At 37.7% G+C, this 18,284-nt stretch overlaps 1 protein-coding gene and 1 pseudogene across 2 annotated transcripts in view; one reads left to right on the plus strand and one right to left on the minus strand.

The window, feature by feature from the left end:
* Positions 1–1,281: 1,281 nt before the first annotated feature.
* Positions 1,282–18,284, plus strand: part of USP14 (ubiquitin specific peptidase 14) — a 45,843-nt gene continuing 28,840 nt past the window's right edge. Inside the window, exons 1-5 of one of the 2 annotated variants that reach the window (XM_024757897.1) lie at positions 1,282–1,450; positions 6,337–6,482; positions 8,797–8,829; positions 16,073–16,177; positions 16,901–17,004. In XM_024757897.1, the coding sequence (XP_024613665.1) occupies positions 1,435–1,450; positions 6,337–6,482; positions 8,797–8,829; positions 16,073–16,177; positions 16,901–17,004 (404 nt within the window). In that variant the 5' untranslated portion in view covers positions 1,282–1,434. The remainder of the gene's footprint in view (positions 1,451–6,336; positions 6,483–8,796; positions 8,830–16,072; positions 16,178–16,900; positions 17,005–18,284) is intronic. The other variant, XM_024757896.1, reaches the window with a different exon arrangement.
* LOC112408312 (prefoldin subunit 4 pseudogene) lies at positions 17,639–18,036 on the minus strand (annotated as a pseudogene).

Here is an 18,284-nt window from a genome sequence, read left to right on the forward strand (position 1 = left end):
TATACTTCAATTAAAAAAAGAAGTCTGGGGTGGGACAGGGAGGGTGGGAGGGAGGGAGATGCAAGAGGGAAGAGATATGGGGACATATGTATATGCATAACTGATTCACTTTGTTATACAGCAGAAACTGACACACGATTGTAAAGCAATTATACTCTAATAAAGATGTTAAAATTTTTTTAAGAAGTCTGAATCTATGAACAATGGTTTTATGTACTGCATAAATCGATATACTCAATAAATCCAATATACTCTTTCCACTTAATATTACACATATTACTTTAAATAACGTTCTGCGTATCTTTGTGTTATTTTGATCACATTTTGGATCATATTTTTATGATAGGCCTTGAATAATGAAGTAGTGAAGGGTGAGTAAGACTCCTGATGTAGACTGATAAAACTCACTCTCCCATGGGCTGCACTGTTTTAAAATATGGACAATTTAATTTTGAAATAGGGACAGTTTCAACTCCTCGTTTGCAGTATAGGTGATCATTATAAAACCTCTATATTAGGCAAGAAAGCACCTCAATTTTAATTTCCACGTTTTCAGAATTCCTTCGTTCATTTACAGGTTCTATTTCCTTTCTAACTCATCTAGAAAGTTTTAAACTGATGTCAGCTGTGACAATTTAGAGTTTGAAAAAGGCCTCAGAAACCTTCCAGTCTATCTTCCTCATTTACCAGGCTGAGGAAACAGGTCCAAAACAATTAAGTGGAGGGCTGCACGTAACTTCATGGGGCAGTCAAGGGCGCTGTTATCTGCTCCTTTACTAGAGCCAACCTAGGGTCCGAACAGGTGTTAGAAACAGCAGTAATACATACAACCAAGACAGACCTATCTCTGAAATATTCAGATCATTTTGATGTTTATTTTTGTTGCAAAATCCTGAATGGGAGGCCTAGACATTTTCATTAATAAGTAGACCAAGTTGAGGGGCGGAGCAAGGCTCTTCTCTAGCCTACATTAACAGAGAATAAAACCCCAGCTCGTACTGCCCCACCGTTTGGAAACAGGGGTGAACGACCTCCTAAGTGGCTGCGGCTGGGACACTAGGTTCCCGCTGTGTCTGCAGCCGGGCGGGGCGGGGCTGGGAGCCGGTGGGCGCAGACGGGGTGCAGTGCGCAGGCGCGCACCTGTGAAGCACAGGGGCCCCGGGCACCCGGCCGCTCCCACCTCCCTTGTCTCTCCACCCGTAGGCCCCGCCTCGCTTCCTCCCCTCAGTCGCCCCGTGGCTCGGCCGGCTGACGGCGTGTTGCTGCGTCATCGCCAGTGGCCGGTTTGAATGAGGCTCTTGTCGCACCGTGTCTGCCGCCACTACCGCGCCTCCGTCTCGGCCGCCGCCACAGCTTCTTTGCGGCCCTTTCCTTTCGCCGCTCTTGCCAGGCCCAGCCTTCCTGCGCCGCCGCCGCCTCCTAGCGCGCCCTGCCATGCCGCTCTACTCCGGTGAGCGCCCTCCTCCTCTCGTGCTCCGCAGTCCCGCCCGGGGCTAGGCCTCTGTGTAGGCCTGGCCTGCAGGGCGGGTGCCCCGCTGAGCACGGGGCGGGGATTCCGCGGCGTGGAGGGACCCTGGCCCCTTTCTCTCTCCCTGCTAGTTCCGGGCCTTGCAACGCGAGGGAGCCGTGCCCCTCCTGGGCCGCCGGGTGCGTGGGGTGGGAGCCAGAGGAGAGGTGGGGAAGCAGCGAGCGTCCGCCCCTCTGAGTGGTGACTCTGCAGAATAGTTCTGTCTCTGTCCTCGCGTGCGGGGTAGGGTGAGGTTGTGTCCCGGGGCAGCAGGGACCAGGCTGGAGGTGCAGTGGCATTTCCTGAACCTCTTCAGGGGTAGCTGTAGCCGTGGAAGGGAGCGGCCAGGAGGGGAAGCCTCGGTAAGGGAGTGATGGAGGGACCAGAGATGTGAGGTTAAGCCTTCCTTCCTCCCTCGTTCTGGGGGTTTCCCTCCATAGCCTCCCTTCGCTTACCCCTTGCTGCCACCACCCCGTTTGTACCAATTTCATTTTTATCCCGAGGCAGATTGCGAGCTTTTTGCTTCATTTTCATTTCATCAAACACTGTTTTGTGTTTCTGCGTCCGAAGCACAGTGTTAGCTTTGAGAGGTAAAGGAATACAAATGGTCGCGGGTATCATTTCCTTTTGATTGGTGTTTGACAGGGTTTTTTTGCGTGATGGCAGTCCAAGGGGTTGGCCAGGGATCATGTTTTTACTGAGTTAATGGACCTTGCGGTCTCCTAGTGTAATTCAAAATGGCCCCTAAAGTGTATGTGGTGGCTCCAGTTGGCTATGGATGTGTGATTCATTGGCCATCCTTGACACTCTATCATAATTCCTTTATTGAAGATTCAGCGTTTTCAAAGAATGACATCAAACAAAAGAATAATGTTTAAACTCGACATGGATTCTTGATGTTCTAGAATCTTGAATGCTTTAATAATGATTTTTTGTTTGTTATTTTGGGTGAAGTATAAAAATAGCTTTATTGCTTTGCCAGGCAAAGGGGGCCACAGCAGGCTAATGCCCTCAAAACTGTGTGTCCCCAAATGCTTTAATAATGATTGCTCAACCTCTTTTTCTAAGGCCACAACAATGGAACAGTAGAATGGTACTTGAAATATTCTGTTTATGCAGTATAGAATTTAAGTGGCATTAATTAAGTAGTGGCGGTAAATACCTGTGTATGCTAATACTTAAACACACACAGGTAGTTTGTTCCCCTCAAAAAATGCCTGTACTCACCAAACTTTCTATCTTAGAAATAGAGTTCCATCTTAAATATTTAATCAGATCTTTTCCTCATTTCCAAAATGAGGGAATTGAAGTAGATTTCTAAGGTTTCTTCCTTTGACATCTCCATATTGAGAATCTGTATTTTCAGATTTTGCAAAAAGCCCTGTATTAAAACAAGAGCATCTTAAGTACTGTCATAAGTTTTGATAGAAAATTAAACGTCCAGACACTTAAGTGTTTAAGAAGAAGTGCTGTAAAAATTAGCGAACACTTTTTTGTCTGGTACAAAGCTAATGTTTTTTTGTTTGTTTGTTTTGTTTTGTTTTGTTTTTGCGGTACGCGGGCCTCTCACTGTTGTGGCCTCTCCCGTTGCGGAGCACAGGCTCCGGACATGCAGGCTCAGCGGCCATGGCTCACGGGCCCAGCCGCTCCGCGGCATGTGGGATCTTCCCGGACCGGGGCACGAACCCGTGTCCCCTGCATGGGCAGGTGGTCTCTCAACCACTGCACCACCAGGGAAGCCCAAAGCTAATGTTTTTTATACATGTTGCTTTGTTTTAATTTTCAACATAGTCCCGTGGTACTAGTATAATTCTCCTTTATGGCAGCAGTCCTCAACCTTTTTGGCACCAGAGACCAGTCGTGGAAGACAGTTTTTCCACAGTCCCGGGGAGGGGTTGGGGGGGATGGTTTCGGGATGATTCAAGCACATTACATTTATCATGCACTTTATTTCTATTATTACTACATTGTAATATATGATGAAATAATTATACAACTCTCCATAATGCAGAATCAGTGGGAGCCCTGAGCTTGTTTTCACTTGCCACTCACTGATAGGGTTTTGATATGAGTCCGCAAGCAGTTGATTTATTATGGTCTCTGTGCAGTCAAACCTCTCTGCTAATGATAATCTGCATTTGCAGCCGCTCCCCAGCGGTAGCATCACTGCCTCAGCTCCACCTCAGATCATCAGGCATTAGGTTCTCATAATGAGCGTGCAAGCTAGATCCCTCGCATGCGCAGTTCACTGTAGGGTTCGTGCTCCTCTGAGAATCTAATGCTGCCACTGATCTGACAGGAGGTGGAGCTCAGGCGGTAACGCAAGCCCTGGGGAGCGGCTGTAAATACAGAAGAAGCTTCTTTCCCTCGCCTGCTGCTCACCTCCTGCTGTGCGGCCCGGTTCCTAACAGGCCATGGTGTGGTATGGTCCGTGGCCCTGGGGTTGGGAACCCCTGGTTTATGGGTAAGCAAAAAGTTTAACTTGCCCATGGTGACACAGCTAAATAAATTTCAGATAGATTCGTCTTCATTATTTCTAATACAGTTTTGATTTAGTCCTCTCTCTTTTGTTTGTATTATCGTTATATGTTTCTGGTTTGTCTCAATGATTGTAGTCGTTCCCCCTTCAAACCAGTATTTTCTCTGCTGCTGCTAGAGTGTTCTAATGGTCAAACCAGACCAAAGTGGCCTTTATGAAAACCTTTCAGGGGCTGCACATTTTGTACAACCTAAAGCCTGTATGTTTTAACATGACTTATGTTATCTTCCCTGACTTGATCTTTGGTCAGTTTCTCCTTTTTCAGCTGCTTCCCCTTCACTCTGGGAATTTCTTGTATCTCAGAGGACACCATGCTGCTTTATGCTTTTGAGTGTCTTTTTCAAGAATACTTTTATTCTTATTCTCTGGCTAACACCTGATTTTTTCTTTGAGACTCAAAGTTGATAGTGGTAACTCACAGTTAACACTTTCTCAGAATCCTTCCTCCCTCATGAAGCATTCCACTGTGCTACTCTAGCATTTGTAATATTTATATTGTATTTTTAATTATTTTAACCTTTTTCCCTCTCTCCTTTATTAAACTGTGAGTTCACAGAGAGTCTCCCTAATCCTTGTTACTGGGCTTATCATTGAATGAACGCTAACACGTTAATTGAACTAGTGAAAGAATAGGGATTTGGAGTCAGGGTCACTTTTTTATATTCTGATTTTAGTAATCAGAGAAATTAGACAACTATTAATTATGGGATTCTCATTTTGAGTAGGTATAAAGTTTTCAGTGGAAAAAACTATGTACATCCTTGAGTGAGTGAGTTTATTTGTTTATTTATTTATTTTTGGCTGTGCTGTATGGCTTGTGGGATCTTAGTTCCCTGACCAGGGATTGAAACCAGGCCCTGGGCAGTGAAAGCATGGAGTCCTAACCACTGGACCGCCAGGGAATTCCCTAGTTTGTTTATGTTAACATATTTCAAAAGTTAGCTATTTTATAAGATTGAAATTTTTTTATTGTGGTAAAATATATGTAACATAAAGTGTAGTTTTAAACAGTTTTAAGTGCACAGTTTTTAACATTGAGTACATTCACATCGCTGTGCAGCCGTCATCACCACCCACCTCTAGAAATTCTTCCCGTTCCTAAAATGAAACTCTGTACCCCTGTTTCCATTTCCCCCAGCCTCCAGGCAACCCCCATTCTTCTTTCTGTCTCTAGGAATTTGACCACTCTAGGTACCTCACATAAGTAGAATCATACAGTATTTGTCCTTTTGTGACTGGCTTGTGTCACTTAGCATAATGTCTCCAAGGTTCATCCATGTGGTAGAATGTGTCAGAATTCCATTATTTTTTTAAGGCTGATTAATGTCCATTGTATGTATATACCACTGTTGATGGGCACTTGGGTTGCTCCCATTTCTAGGCTATTGTGAAATAATGCTGCTAGGAACATGGGTATACAAATATCAGTTTGATTCCCTGGTTGCCATACTTTTGGGTATATACCTAGAAATGGAATTGCTGGATCACATAGTAGTAATTCTATGCCTGATTTTTGAGGAACCACCATACTTTCTGTCACAGTGGCGGTACCATTTTTATATTCCCAGAGCAATGCACAAGCGTTCCAATTTCCCCACATCCCTGCCAACACTTGTTATCTTCTGTGGTTTTGTTGTTGTAGCCATCTGAATGGCTGTGAAGTAGGATTTCTATAATTTTTAATAATTTAGCTATATTTTTGGATTCTTTTTAATATTTGACCACCTCTTGCTCAGGAGGCAGACCTTTCAGTTCTTCTACACCTTTCTTCCTATAATCCAGGATCTATATTCCTTAACCTGTTTTCAGTGTGCTTTATTTTCCCAAGAATATTTTTTCTTCTCAAAATACTCTAGCCTTTCTTCCCCTCTCTATTTCAGCAGTATGTAATATTCAACTGATTTTAATGATTGTTTAAATAAACACATTCTGAAGTCTGTGAACTTTATTCTGGGAAGTGTTTCAGTGTGGTCATATTTTGCAGATATTACTGGAGTAGGATTCAGAAGCCCTGTATATTTACTGACTGGTTTTGTGACATTAATCAGTGAGCTTCTTTTAAGTCTCAATTTCCGTATTTATCAAATGAGAAGTTGGACTAGATCCAGTTAAATTTTATCCAAGATCTATTGCATTCACTTCACTCCTGATTTGGTAGGCCTTAGGTGTATAAAAAGATTAATGACATAGTTTGGCTTTTAAGAACTAGCCTAATAGTTCCTTAAGGATCTTCTAAATCTTAAGTCTTGTTATTTTGTAAATTAAAAAAAAAATTATGGTTTGTTTGCAGTTACTGTGAAATGGGGAAAGGAGAAATTTGAAGGTGTAGAACTGAATACTGATGAACCTCCGATGGTGTTCAAGGCTCAGCTTTTTGCACTGACTGGAGTCCAGCCGGCCAGACAGAAGGTTATGGTGAAAGGAGGAACATTGAAGGTAAAATTTAGTCCAGATTTTCATTATGTACTAGTGAAAATAACTAGCACCAGAAAATGTAGCATTTAAGGTATTTTTTATTTGGTGAGAGTATATAGTCTATGGTATTAAAACTCTTATTCATGTTAGTTTAAGGAAGGAACATTGTAGCCATTTCAAAACACTATATTATAAAGCATCATTAAAATTTTGATTTTAAAATGCATTTTATCAGTGATTATCTCTGGGGGTCAGGGGACTGGGGCACTTTCCATTTATCTGTGTTTGAATTTTTTTCTTATGAATGTGTGTTAAAAGTATTTCATTTTGTATAGACTAAAAAAGTCTATTTGTATTTCCTTAGTAATTTTCAGTTATGGGGTTAGAAATTTTATCTCTGTTAAAAATATGGAACAGTATGGTAAATTTATTTTTTAAAGGCTACTACACAATGTGTTTTTGTATATACATGCGAATGTACCAAATTTACTAAGGCCCTGGTTCTGGAATACTGGAAAACTTAATTTTTCCTTTGGCCTTTCTTGCATCCTACCATTAAAAGGAGCCCCTTTCTCTTAGAAGTAGTCACTATCTAATATCTGCCTGGAGATGGGAGGAAAGAAATTTTTGTTTAAAAGAGAGGGAATTTAAGTTTTCCATTAGTTCCCTTGGAATGATCACATTGATTACAGTTAAGAGTCCAAGCTTACCAGTATCATTGATGAAGGGCCACAGGAAAGATGTGAAGGTATTTTCTTTATTATTGTTTGTAATACTATATAAGTTTTTTTTTTTGTGTGTGGTACGTGGGCCTCTCACTGCCGTGGCCTCTCCCGCTGCGGAGCACAGGCTCCGGACGCGCAGGCCCAGCGGCCACGGCTCACGGTCCCAGCCGCTCCACGGCACGTGGGATCTTCCCGGACCAGGGCACGAACCCGTGTCCCCTGCATTGGCAGGCGGACTCCCAACCACTGCACCACCAGGGAAGCCCATAAGTATAGTTTTTAAAATACACTTTCTTCAAGAGTTAGATGTGAAATGCTAAAGAGCTCTAATTAACTTTAGAGATAAGGATTGGCTACCCCTGTTAGCTGGGCCGTAAAACAGATATTGGTGAAGAAACATTGTTTCCCCTCAAGTTGCAGTATGAGCCTTTGGTCATTAGTGAACTTGGTAACGTAATTTGTGCTGAACTGTGTACTGGTGGTATACTGTGGAGAATTACAGAAAAATGCTAATTAAGTGAAACTATGACTAATAGCTACCACTTACTGAATGCTTAACTCTGTGCCAGGCTTTTGTTTTCAATTGTCAACTGTATGTATATTAAAAATGAGGAAAGTAAATGTATTTTACATATTTTACTGAGCATCAGAGAGGCTTAAGTAACATATAGTAAGGCACCAAAAGAACATGTGATTTACAAGTCGAGCAGATCTGGGTTCATTTCCCAGCTTTGTGTGACCTTGGATAAGTAGGAGGAGGCATTATTTGAGGAGACATTTATAATTATCATTCCTTATGATTAGCAGTAATAGCCCTTAAACTGAGAAGGGCATTTAGAAACTTACTGTTCTACTTTGAAGCAGGATGCCCAAAAAGAAATAGTGGCACCACCAAAGGGAGGTGTACTGAGTGCCTGGTACCTTCGGTAAAAAGGAAGGAGTGATATGGAACTGACTATCCCCTGAAGGGAAGGGCTTTTAGCTGCCAAAATATCTGTGGACCAATCATGGCATTTCAAAAAAAACTTGATTTAAATTGAGCATACTGAAGTCAAAGTATTTGTTAATTGATTAATAGATGTGAAATGTAGGACTTGAGAAACATTTGTGGATGCAGCAAATACTATTAAGGGTTAGTTTGCCTTGGGTAGTCTGGTTTACTCTCCTGGTATAATTTTTAGTAGCACTTTCATTCTCAAGAGTTTCTTGATTTGGGTGATTAATTATATAATCACCCTAATTATGTAGACCTTATTTCATTTCTGAAGTTATTCTTTATTCTTGTGAAACATATGCTAGTTATTAGCTCTGCTGGTTCCAAATATGCAAAAAATTAGCATCTGTCATCAGTCAAGTGTTTCAGTACTTTTGGTGCTGCCAAGTTTACTGCCTTTTAGATTGTATCTTATGTAGTTTGAACAGTTGCTAGACTTACTAGTTTTAGGACTGCATTTGTTTTTTAAAAAATACTTTTGATTACAGTAATTTTAAGTAAAATCTGCATATAGACAATTTCTATTTTGAAGTAGAAATCTAAAATTAGTTGATATTGAGATTATGTTTGGATTATATGGGGGTGGTTAAATGTTTATTATTTGTCTTTAAAACAGGATGATGATTGGGGAAACATCAAAATAAAAAATGTAAGTATTATCTTAAGAACACTAGTTATAATGCAGTTCCCTAATTATTACCCAAAATGTATTCCAAATGCCTTTATTTCTGTCTGTATATCCAGTTGTTCCAGCACTATCTGTTGAAAATATTTTCCTTTTCTCATTGATTTATGTCAGAGTCTCTGTTGAAAATCATTTGTTGGTCTATTTTTGGACTCTTGTTTCATTGATATATTTGATTAACCTTATACAGTACCACGTGGTCTTGATTACTAAAGCTTTATAATAAGTCTTGAAATAAGATAATGTAAGTTCTCCAACTTTTTCTGTTTCCTCAAGAATATTTTAACTCCTTTGCATTTCCTTATAATTTTAGAATTAGTCAATTCCAGCAAACGGACTCCTGGAATTTTGTTTAGGTTGCATTGAATCTGTAGTTCAGTTTGGGGAGAATGAACATCTTAAAGGTATTGAGTACGGAAATCCTTAAATAAGGTGTACTTCTCCATTTCTCTTAGCTCAGTTTTATAATTTTTCAGTATAGAGAGCTTGCACGATTTTTGTTAGATTCTGGAACTTAACATTTCTTGGCTATTTAATGATACTTTAAAAAAATTTGTTTTCCAATGTTCATGGCTAGATTATAAAAGTACAGTTTATTTTTAACCTGTGACCTTGCCAAGCTCACTTTCTAGTTCCAGTAGTTTTTTTGTAGATTCCATTGGGTTTTCTATGTACGTAACCATGCTCTTTGCAAATAGAAGCAGTTTTACTTTTCCCTTTCCAGTCTTTACGGCTGTTATTTCTTTTTTTGCCTTACTTTACTGGCTAGGACTTCTAGTACAGCATTGAATAGAAAGTGGTGGGAGTGAACATCTTTGTCATTTCCTAGTTCACTAAGACCTTTTAAGTTATGAATGGCTCTTGAATTTTAAGTACTTTTCTGCTGATTAAAAGGATCATATGATTTTTCTCTTTTATTCTGGTAATCTGGCTAGTCTCATTGATTTTTAACTGTTAAACCTTGCATATTTGGCATGTGCAGTTCTCAGATTTCTTGGTCTTTGTGACCTCTTTACATTCTCAAAAATTATTATTATTTTTTGCGGTACGCGGGCCTCTCACTGTTGCGGCTTCTCCCGTTGCGGAGCACAGGCTCCAGACGCACAGGCTCAGCGGCCATGACTCACGGGCCCAGCCACTCCACGGCATGCGGGATCCTCCCAGACTGGGGCACGAACCCATGTCCCCTGCATCGGCAGATGGACCCCCAACCACTGCGCCATCAGGGAAGCCCTCAAAAATTATTTTTTAACCCCAAAGAATTTCATATATATGGGTTACGTCGATATTTATTGTATTTGAAATTAAGGCTGAGAAATTAAACATATTATTCATTTAAAAGTAGCAGTAGCAAACCCATTACCTTTTTTTTTTTTTTTTGAATTATTTTATTTATTTATTTTTGGCTGCGTTGGGTCTTCGTTGCTGGGTGCAGGCTTTCCCTAGTTGTGAGCAGAGGCTACTCTTTGTCGTGGTGCGCGGGCTTCTCATTGTGGTGGCTTCTCTTGTTGCGGAGCACAGGCTCTAGGCACGTGGGCTTCAGTAGTCGTGGCTCACAGGCTCTAGAGCTCAGGCTCAGTAGTTGTGGCGCACGGGCTTAGTTGCTCTGCTGCATGTGGGATCTTCCCGGAACAGGGCTCGAACCCGTGTCCCCTGCATTGGCAGGCAGATTCTTAACCACCACGCCACCAGGGAAGCCCTGTCTGCTTCTTTTATCAAGCGTGTTGTAATCTCCAACTATTATTGTGGATTTGATTATGTCTCCTTTCAGTTGTATCAGTTTTGTTTTGTGTATTTTCAAGTTCTGTTATTAGGTGCATGCATATATAGGATCGTTAAATCTTGATGAATTGACCTTTCATCACAGTGAACTGTCCCTCTTTATCCTTGGTAATATTCTTTGCTCTCAGTTTTACTTTGACTTTAATAAAGCTACACCATATTTCTTTTAATTATTGTTTGCGTTTCATGTATTTTCCCATCCTTTTGCTTTTAATACATCTGTGTCTTTGTTTAAAATGGATTTTTTTAGGTTAGCATATACTTGGGTCTTGCTTTTTTATCCAGTCTTACAATCTCTACTTTGTAATTGGAACCTTTAGACCACTTATGTTCAGTGTTATTATCTACATGTTTGGGTTTAATTTACCATCTTGCTATTTGTTTTCTGTCTCATTGTTCTTTTGCTGCCTTCTTTTCGATTATTTTTAATTTTGTGTTTATCTCTGACTTTGCTTTATCTCTGTTTTGTTACTTATGCTTTTATAGTAAGTTTTCTGAGAAAATTCACTGACTATGAAATTCAGTGCTTTAAAATGTTCATTTCAGTGTGTTCTGCTATATTCATAGAGTTGTGCAACCATCAACACTGTCTAGTTTTAAAACATATCATTATCCAAAAAGAAACCCTGTGTTCATTAACAGTCATTTTCCATTCTCCTCTCCATTCCCAGAGTTTTAATGATTTCTCTAGGGTAACAGTTCTCTGAGTGTATCCCGGGAACTCCAGGCAGTACCCAGGACTCTTTCAAGGAATCCTTGAGATCAAAACTGTTTTCATATTTTAAAAATGTATTTTCATGTTGACATTAAGATTTTGTTTGCCTTTTCTGTTGTTGATTATGTACAGTAATTTTTCAGAGGTTGTGGGACATGTGATACTGCAGCAGATTGAATACAGAAACAAATATGAAAATCCACTGTTTTCTCTTAAGCCAAACATTAAAGACATTTGAAAAAATGTAGAACAATATCAGTCTTCACTAGTTTTGTTTTGAGAATATAATTATCTTTCATAAAAATGTTATTAACATTAAGTGGGTTTATTGTTTTTGAATGAATATTATTAAAATTTCTCAGTTTTAATTTCTAATACGGTAAATATTGAGAACTACGTAACAGAAGTTCTCAATTTTTAAGAATGTGAAGCAGGAGTCATCAAACTGTGAACTCTGAGCCAAATCTGGCCTGCAGCCTGTTTTTGTAAGGCCTGCAAGTTAGGAGTGATATTTATATTTTTAAAGGGGTGGGGTTGAAAACAACAAAGAATATGCAACAAAGATGGTATGTGGCCCAGAAATTCTAAAATATTTATTATATGGCCTTTAATAGGAAAAGTTTGCCAACCGTTGGTATAAAGGGTCCTGTGATGATGTTTGATGTTTCTGAATTGCTGTTGTAGGGTTTATATTATGTATCTATAACGAGTGATTTCAGGCATAGTATAAGACTTACAACAGTGTATTTCCATTTCCCTGCTTTGTGCTGTTGTCATACATACATATAGTTTACTTCTACCTGTTAGAAACTCCATACTACATTGCTATTATTTTTACTTTCTACATTGCTACTTTTGCTTTAAATAGTCATTTATCCTTTAAAGAGATTTAAAAATGTAGAAAACCCATATTTACCATTTCTGGTGCTCTTCCTTTGGATCCAGATCCAAATTGCCATCTGGTATCATTTTCTTCTGCCTGGAGAACTTCCTTTTTACATTTTTTGCAGATCCTGTCTATGAGTTTTCTCTGCTTTTGTTTTTCTGAAAAACTCTTGGTTTCATTTCATTTTTGAAAAACATTTTTGATTGGTATTAAATTCTAGATTAACACTCTTTCAATACTTGAAAGATGTCTTCTCATTTGTACAGTTGCTGTCATTCTTATCATTGTTCCTCTGCATGTAATGTGTCCTTTTTTCCCTGGGTGCTTTTGAGATTTTTCTCATTATTGGTTTTCAGCAATTTGTTTTGGTCAGGTTTTCTTTATGTTTATTCTGCTTAAACCTCTTGGATCTGTGTGTTTATAGTTTTTATTAAATTTAGAAAATCTTTAGCTATTTCTTTAGATATTTTTTCTGTCTGTCCTTCTCTTTCCTCTTTTTTGAGACTACAGCTACACATATATAGGGTAGTTTTGCCCATTGTAGAATTTTGGTCCCTTTTTTACAGATGTTTTATAGGTTTTTTACAGATGTTCATCAGGTTGAGGAAAGTTCTCTTCTATTTCTAGTTTGCTGAGAGTTATCATGAATGGGAGTTGAGTTTTGGCAAATACTTTTTCTATATATATTGAAATTTTTCTTTTTAAATCCTTTAATCTCAATGTGATGAACTACACTGCCTTTTTCGAAATAGTAAACCACTTGGTCATTATATATTTTCCTTTTTATATAATGTGGATTCTATTGGTAGTATTTTGTTAAGTATTTTTGTGTCTCTTTTTGTGAGAGATGGTTTGTAGTTTCCTTGAACTGTCCTTGTTTGATTTTTGCTATCAGTGTAATGCTGACCGTATAAAATGAGTTATGAAAAAAAATGAGTTATGAAGCATTCATACCTCTCCTCTTTTCTGGAAGAGTTTATACACACACACACACACACACACACACACACACACACACACATATATTAGTGTCTCATAGAATTCTCTAGTGAAGTTCTCTGGGCTTGGAGCTTTCTTGGTGGGAAGACTTTTAATTCAGAATTTAGCGTCTTTAATAAATGTAGGATTATTCAGGTGTTATATTTTCTTTACACCGGTTTTGGTAGTGTCTTTTAAGGAATTGGTCTGTTTAGTTTAAATTGTTGGATTGATTGTCATACTACATTCCTACAGGATATCCTACAGATTCTAGAATCTGTAGTTCTGTCGTTCCACCCCTCCCCCAGCCCCCGTATTGGCAAATTGTGATTTCTTGCTTATTGTCTTTATCATCTAGGCAGAGGTTGTAAAGTTTCATTGATATTTTTTTCTCCCCAGTCCAAAGAGTTAACTTTTGCTTGTTTATTTATTATTTTATTGATTTCCCCTCTTTGCTTCATTTCCTCCTTTTACTTTGATTTTAATATATACTTCTGCTAGCTTCTTAAGGTGGAAGCATATTTAATTTAATTTTAAGCCTTTTTTGTTGGCTTTCTACTTATCTCTACTGCCTGTTTTTCTATTGTGCCTATATATAGTGATTTTTTTTTTAAGTTTGTCCTTTAAAATTTTGATTGTGGTAATGGGCAAGTTTTTAAGATTTATATAGTTATATACTAGAGACATGAGTCCTTTCATCTTTTATGTCAATTTTAGAAAATCTTCCAAAAACAGTAAGACTTTTTAGAAAATGAACAAATGTTTTGTAATTATTTGTTTCATTTTATTTACGTTTAAATCTTCAGTTTCTAATTCATTTTGGGTGTGGCATATCATGAGGTGGAGAACTCAAAGTATTTTTTTTCTAAATTATTGTCCTCAACATTCTTCATTTTGTAATCTATTTTCTTAATAATTTTAAAGGTATTGTTGTTTTTAGTCTTCTTTTTCAGAAATTTCTTAGCTGTTGTCATGGGTATGAATTTGCTACATGAATGAAACATTTTGTAAAGTTTCAGAAAGGAATTTTGTTAAATTTATTTGATAGTTTAGAATCACATCTTTACATAATTTTTCTATTCCAGAAATCTTTCGTGCCCTTCAGTTTCTTTAGGTGTTTTTTAATATCCCTAAGTAAAGCTTTATAGTTTTCTTATTAAAGTATTACATATTTCTTGTTATATTTACTCTTAGATATTTGTTGGTATTCTTTCTTTTCTGTTGTATTTTCTGACTGTTGCTAGTATATTCCTCAGATATTTGGTTTTCCTGAGACAGTTGTCTTTTTTTTTTTTAAATAAATGTATTTATTTTATTTATTTTATTTTTGGCTGTGTTGGGTCTTCGTTGCTGCGTGCGGGCTTTTCTGTAGTTGTGGCAAGTGGGGGCTACTCTTCGTTGCGGTGCGTGGGCTTCTCACTGCGGTGGCTTCTCTCGTTGCGGAGCACAGGCTCTAGGCACATGGGCTTCAGTAGTTGTGACACATGGGCTCAGTAGTTGTGGCTTACAGGTTCTAGAGCGCAGGCTCAGTAGTTGTGGCACACAGTGTTGGTTGCTCTGGGGCATATGGGATCTTCCCAGACCAGGGCTCGAATCCTTGTCCCCTGCATTGGCAGGTGGATTCTTAACCCCTGCGCCACCAGGGAAGCCCGACAGTTGTCTTTTAAGAAAGATTCTTTAGTGATAGCTTAGTACTGCTTTGCTATTATCTTATAGAAAGTTTAAATAAAAATAATAGGTGATAGAATGAAGATTGTTGGATTTGAACATAGGTACTCATAAGACTGAGTTTGGTGACCTTATTAATTTACTAATTTTAATCTTCGTCTAGATATTTTTATTTTATTGTCATTTTTAAAAAAAAAAATTCTCCTTCTGGCCTTTTTTTTTCTTTTAAACCTCTCTACCCTCTGTCTTTGTCTCAGATGTTTTTGTCTTCCAGAAAGATATTGAATAAGATGTTCACATTTCAGGATTATGAGACTTAAGGTGACAGTGTCTCCATTGTTCTTCTATTGTATGGAATGGTGTATCTGTACTGAATATAAGTATTCCCTTAAGTTAATAATGTGTAGAATTATACAATTAGATATTTTGAACTAATTTATATGTTTGGTTTGATATTTTCTAATAATGGAGATTTCAATGCTTTCAAAATATTTCTATTCAAATGTAAATAATGGTTACATTTCACAATAGACTTTCATAGAAAGAATCTTATCAGTGCGTACTGTGTTATGGGGAGAAATGATGCCACAAAATATTAATGATCATTTGAAGACTTCTCTCCTTTCCAGTATTGAAAACATTCTCAGCTTTCTTTGTGACTGTGTTTTTTCTGTTAGCTTTATTGACGTATAGTATATAGAGAGTAAGATTCACCTACTTTAGTGTAAGAGTTTGATGGATTTGGTTAACTTTATACAGTCATGAAACCACTACCACAGTCAAGGTAAAGAAGTTCCACTATTCTAAGAAGTTTCCTTATACCCCTTTTCAGATAAGCAGGTGACCTGTGGCCTGAGGCAGCCACCCTAGTACTTTTTTTTTTTTTTTTTTAACAGTCAGTGATCTTTAATGTATTTACAGAGTTGTGTAACCTTCACCACAGTCTCATTTTGGAATATTTTCATCACCCCAGAAAGAAATGAGTTCCCATTTAAAGACACTCCCTATTCTCACCTTCATTTTTAGCAACCACTAATCTACTTTGTGTCTCTCTAGATTTACCTTTTCTAGCAAATAGAAGCATGCAACATGTGTTTTTCTGTGTCTGGCTTCTTTCATTGCACATAAATGTGATCAACTTTTCAGCATTTTCATGAAATGAATTTTTTTTTAAACAGGGAATGACTTTACTAATGATGGGGTCAGCAGATGCTCTTCCTGAGGAGCCCTCAGCTAAAACTGTCTTCGTAGAAGACATGACAGAAGAACAGTTAGCATCTGCTGTAAGACATACCACATTTTATATATTTGATCACTACTTTTAAGAAGTACAGTTAGTAAGATGCCTTTCAGAAAGCATCTACATGTTTTAAAGATTTAATCAATATTAAGATGTATGTTATTAGCAGTAAATAAAAGTTTTATCTTTGAAATTGGCTCAAGGAATCCTTTTTTAATTGAATAATTCATTATAAAGTCAGTGAATATCTGTAATAAATATGTGTCTGGCAGATAGTGCTATTTAAATGTTTACTATTATTTTATGGGAAAACAGGCTCAAAGAAATTAAATAGTTTAAATGCTGGGATATTTAAATTCTTAAAACCTTCCATGTTGAAAATATACAATTTATCCTTAATTTAAATGCAGTGTTGGTTTAGAAACTGGCCAACACACACTTGTCAAATATTATCATTATTTTTACTACCCAGCATTTATATAGTACCATTCATTTTTTTGAAGTGTTTCTGTATATATTTTGTTACCCTCTTCCAGTGATAAACCTGCAGATGAGGCAGAACTGATATGATTGTTTTCTTATTATTTTTAAGAAGGGAATTAAAACAGGATGATTGTCCGCATGATGCAAGTAAAATTTTTTGTTAGGGAGATAAAACATTGTTAAGGTAGAATAAATTGGTATGAGTTGGTAAATTGTATTTGCTTCAGTGATTTATATATGCTGTGTCATCTTTTAAAAATGATTTAATCCTTTTCCTTATCAGATGGAATTACCATGTGGATTGACAAACCTTGGTAACACTTGTTACATGAATGCTACAGTTCAGTGTATTCGTTCTGTACCTGAACTCAAAGATGCCCTTAAAAGGTAAGACAGAAGAGAGATTGTTTTATGTCATATATATATATATTAGCTTTATCGTGATATAATCCATTTATCGTACAATTCACCCTTTTAACATGTTCAATTAGATGGTCTTTATTATATTCACAAGGTTGTGCAACCATCACCACGGTCTAATTTCAGAATATTCCCCTGCCCCCCAAGAAGAAACCTCATACTCATTAGCAGTCGCTCCTTATACCTTTCCCACCTCCAGCCCTAGGCAACCATTAATCTACTTTTTGTCTTACAGATTTGCCTATTCTGGACATTTCATATTAATGGGATCATACAGTACGTGGTCTTTTTGCTGACTGGCTTCTTTTTCTTAGCATAATGTTTTCTACGTTCATCCATGTTGTAGCATGATTCAATACTTCATTCCTTTGTATGGATGAATAATATTCCATTGTATGGATATACTATGTTTTGTTTATCCATCAGTTGATGGACATTTGGATTGTTTCCATATTTTAGCTATTATGAATAATGCTGCTATGAACACTCAAGCACAAGGTTTTGTGCAGATGAGTTGTTTTCATTTCTCTTGATTATGAGTGGATTGCTTGGTCACATGGTAACCTGTGTTGAGCAACATTTTAAAAGTATTGTAAAATGTTTAGCGTTCTTCTGCTTCAAGGTTTATGCTGTTCTCCAATTTTGCATATTACTGAACTTTCAAATCTGCTAACACCTGCTGCATTGATTCCACTCTGGATTCTAAAGTATCAGTTTCTTTTTGGAAATTTTTCTTTGCTTCTTCTAACATTTCTTGAAGTTTCTTCTTGAGAATGGCTAATGAAAACATCACTAATCTGATGAGATATCATTAAGCAGTTGTCATCTGCAAATGTGATATCCTCACAAGCATCTCCTAAATTTTGGAGCTGTTTCTTTTTTAATTCTGTTTCTTCCTTTAATTGTGTGATTCTACTTGTATTCTGTGCACATTTATCTTTTGTTGATCTTCAGATGTAACATTGACATCTATGTAGTCAACTTCATGGTGGCTGCCATCTTGGGACTCTGTCTTTGATTATAGCCATCCTAAGGGTGAAATGGTATCTCATTGTGGCCCTCATTTGTATTTACCTAGTGACTAATGATGTTGAGCATCTTTTCATGTGCTTATTGGCCATTTGTATATCTTTGTAGAAATGTGTGATCAGCATATCCTTTTCCTATGCTTTAAATGGTTTGTCTTTTTATTATTCAGTTGTAAGTGTTCTTCATATATTCTGGGTACAAGTCCTTTTTCAGGTAAT

Source organism: Neophocaena asiaeorientalis, unplaced genomic scaffold, assembly GCF_003031525.2.
Source record: "Neophocaena asiaeorientalis asiaeorientalis breed wild unplaced genomic scaffold, Neophocaena_asiaeorientalis_V1.1 scaffold142, whole genome shotgun sequence".
Classification (NCBI taxonomy): domain Eukaryota; kingdom Metazoa; phylum Chordata; class Mammalia; order Artiodactyla; family Phocoenidae; genus Neophocaena; species Neophocaena asiaeorientalis.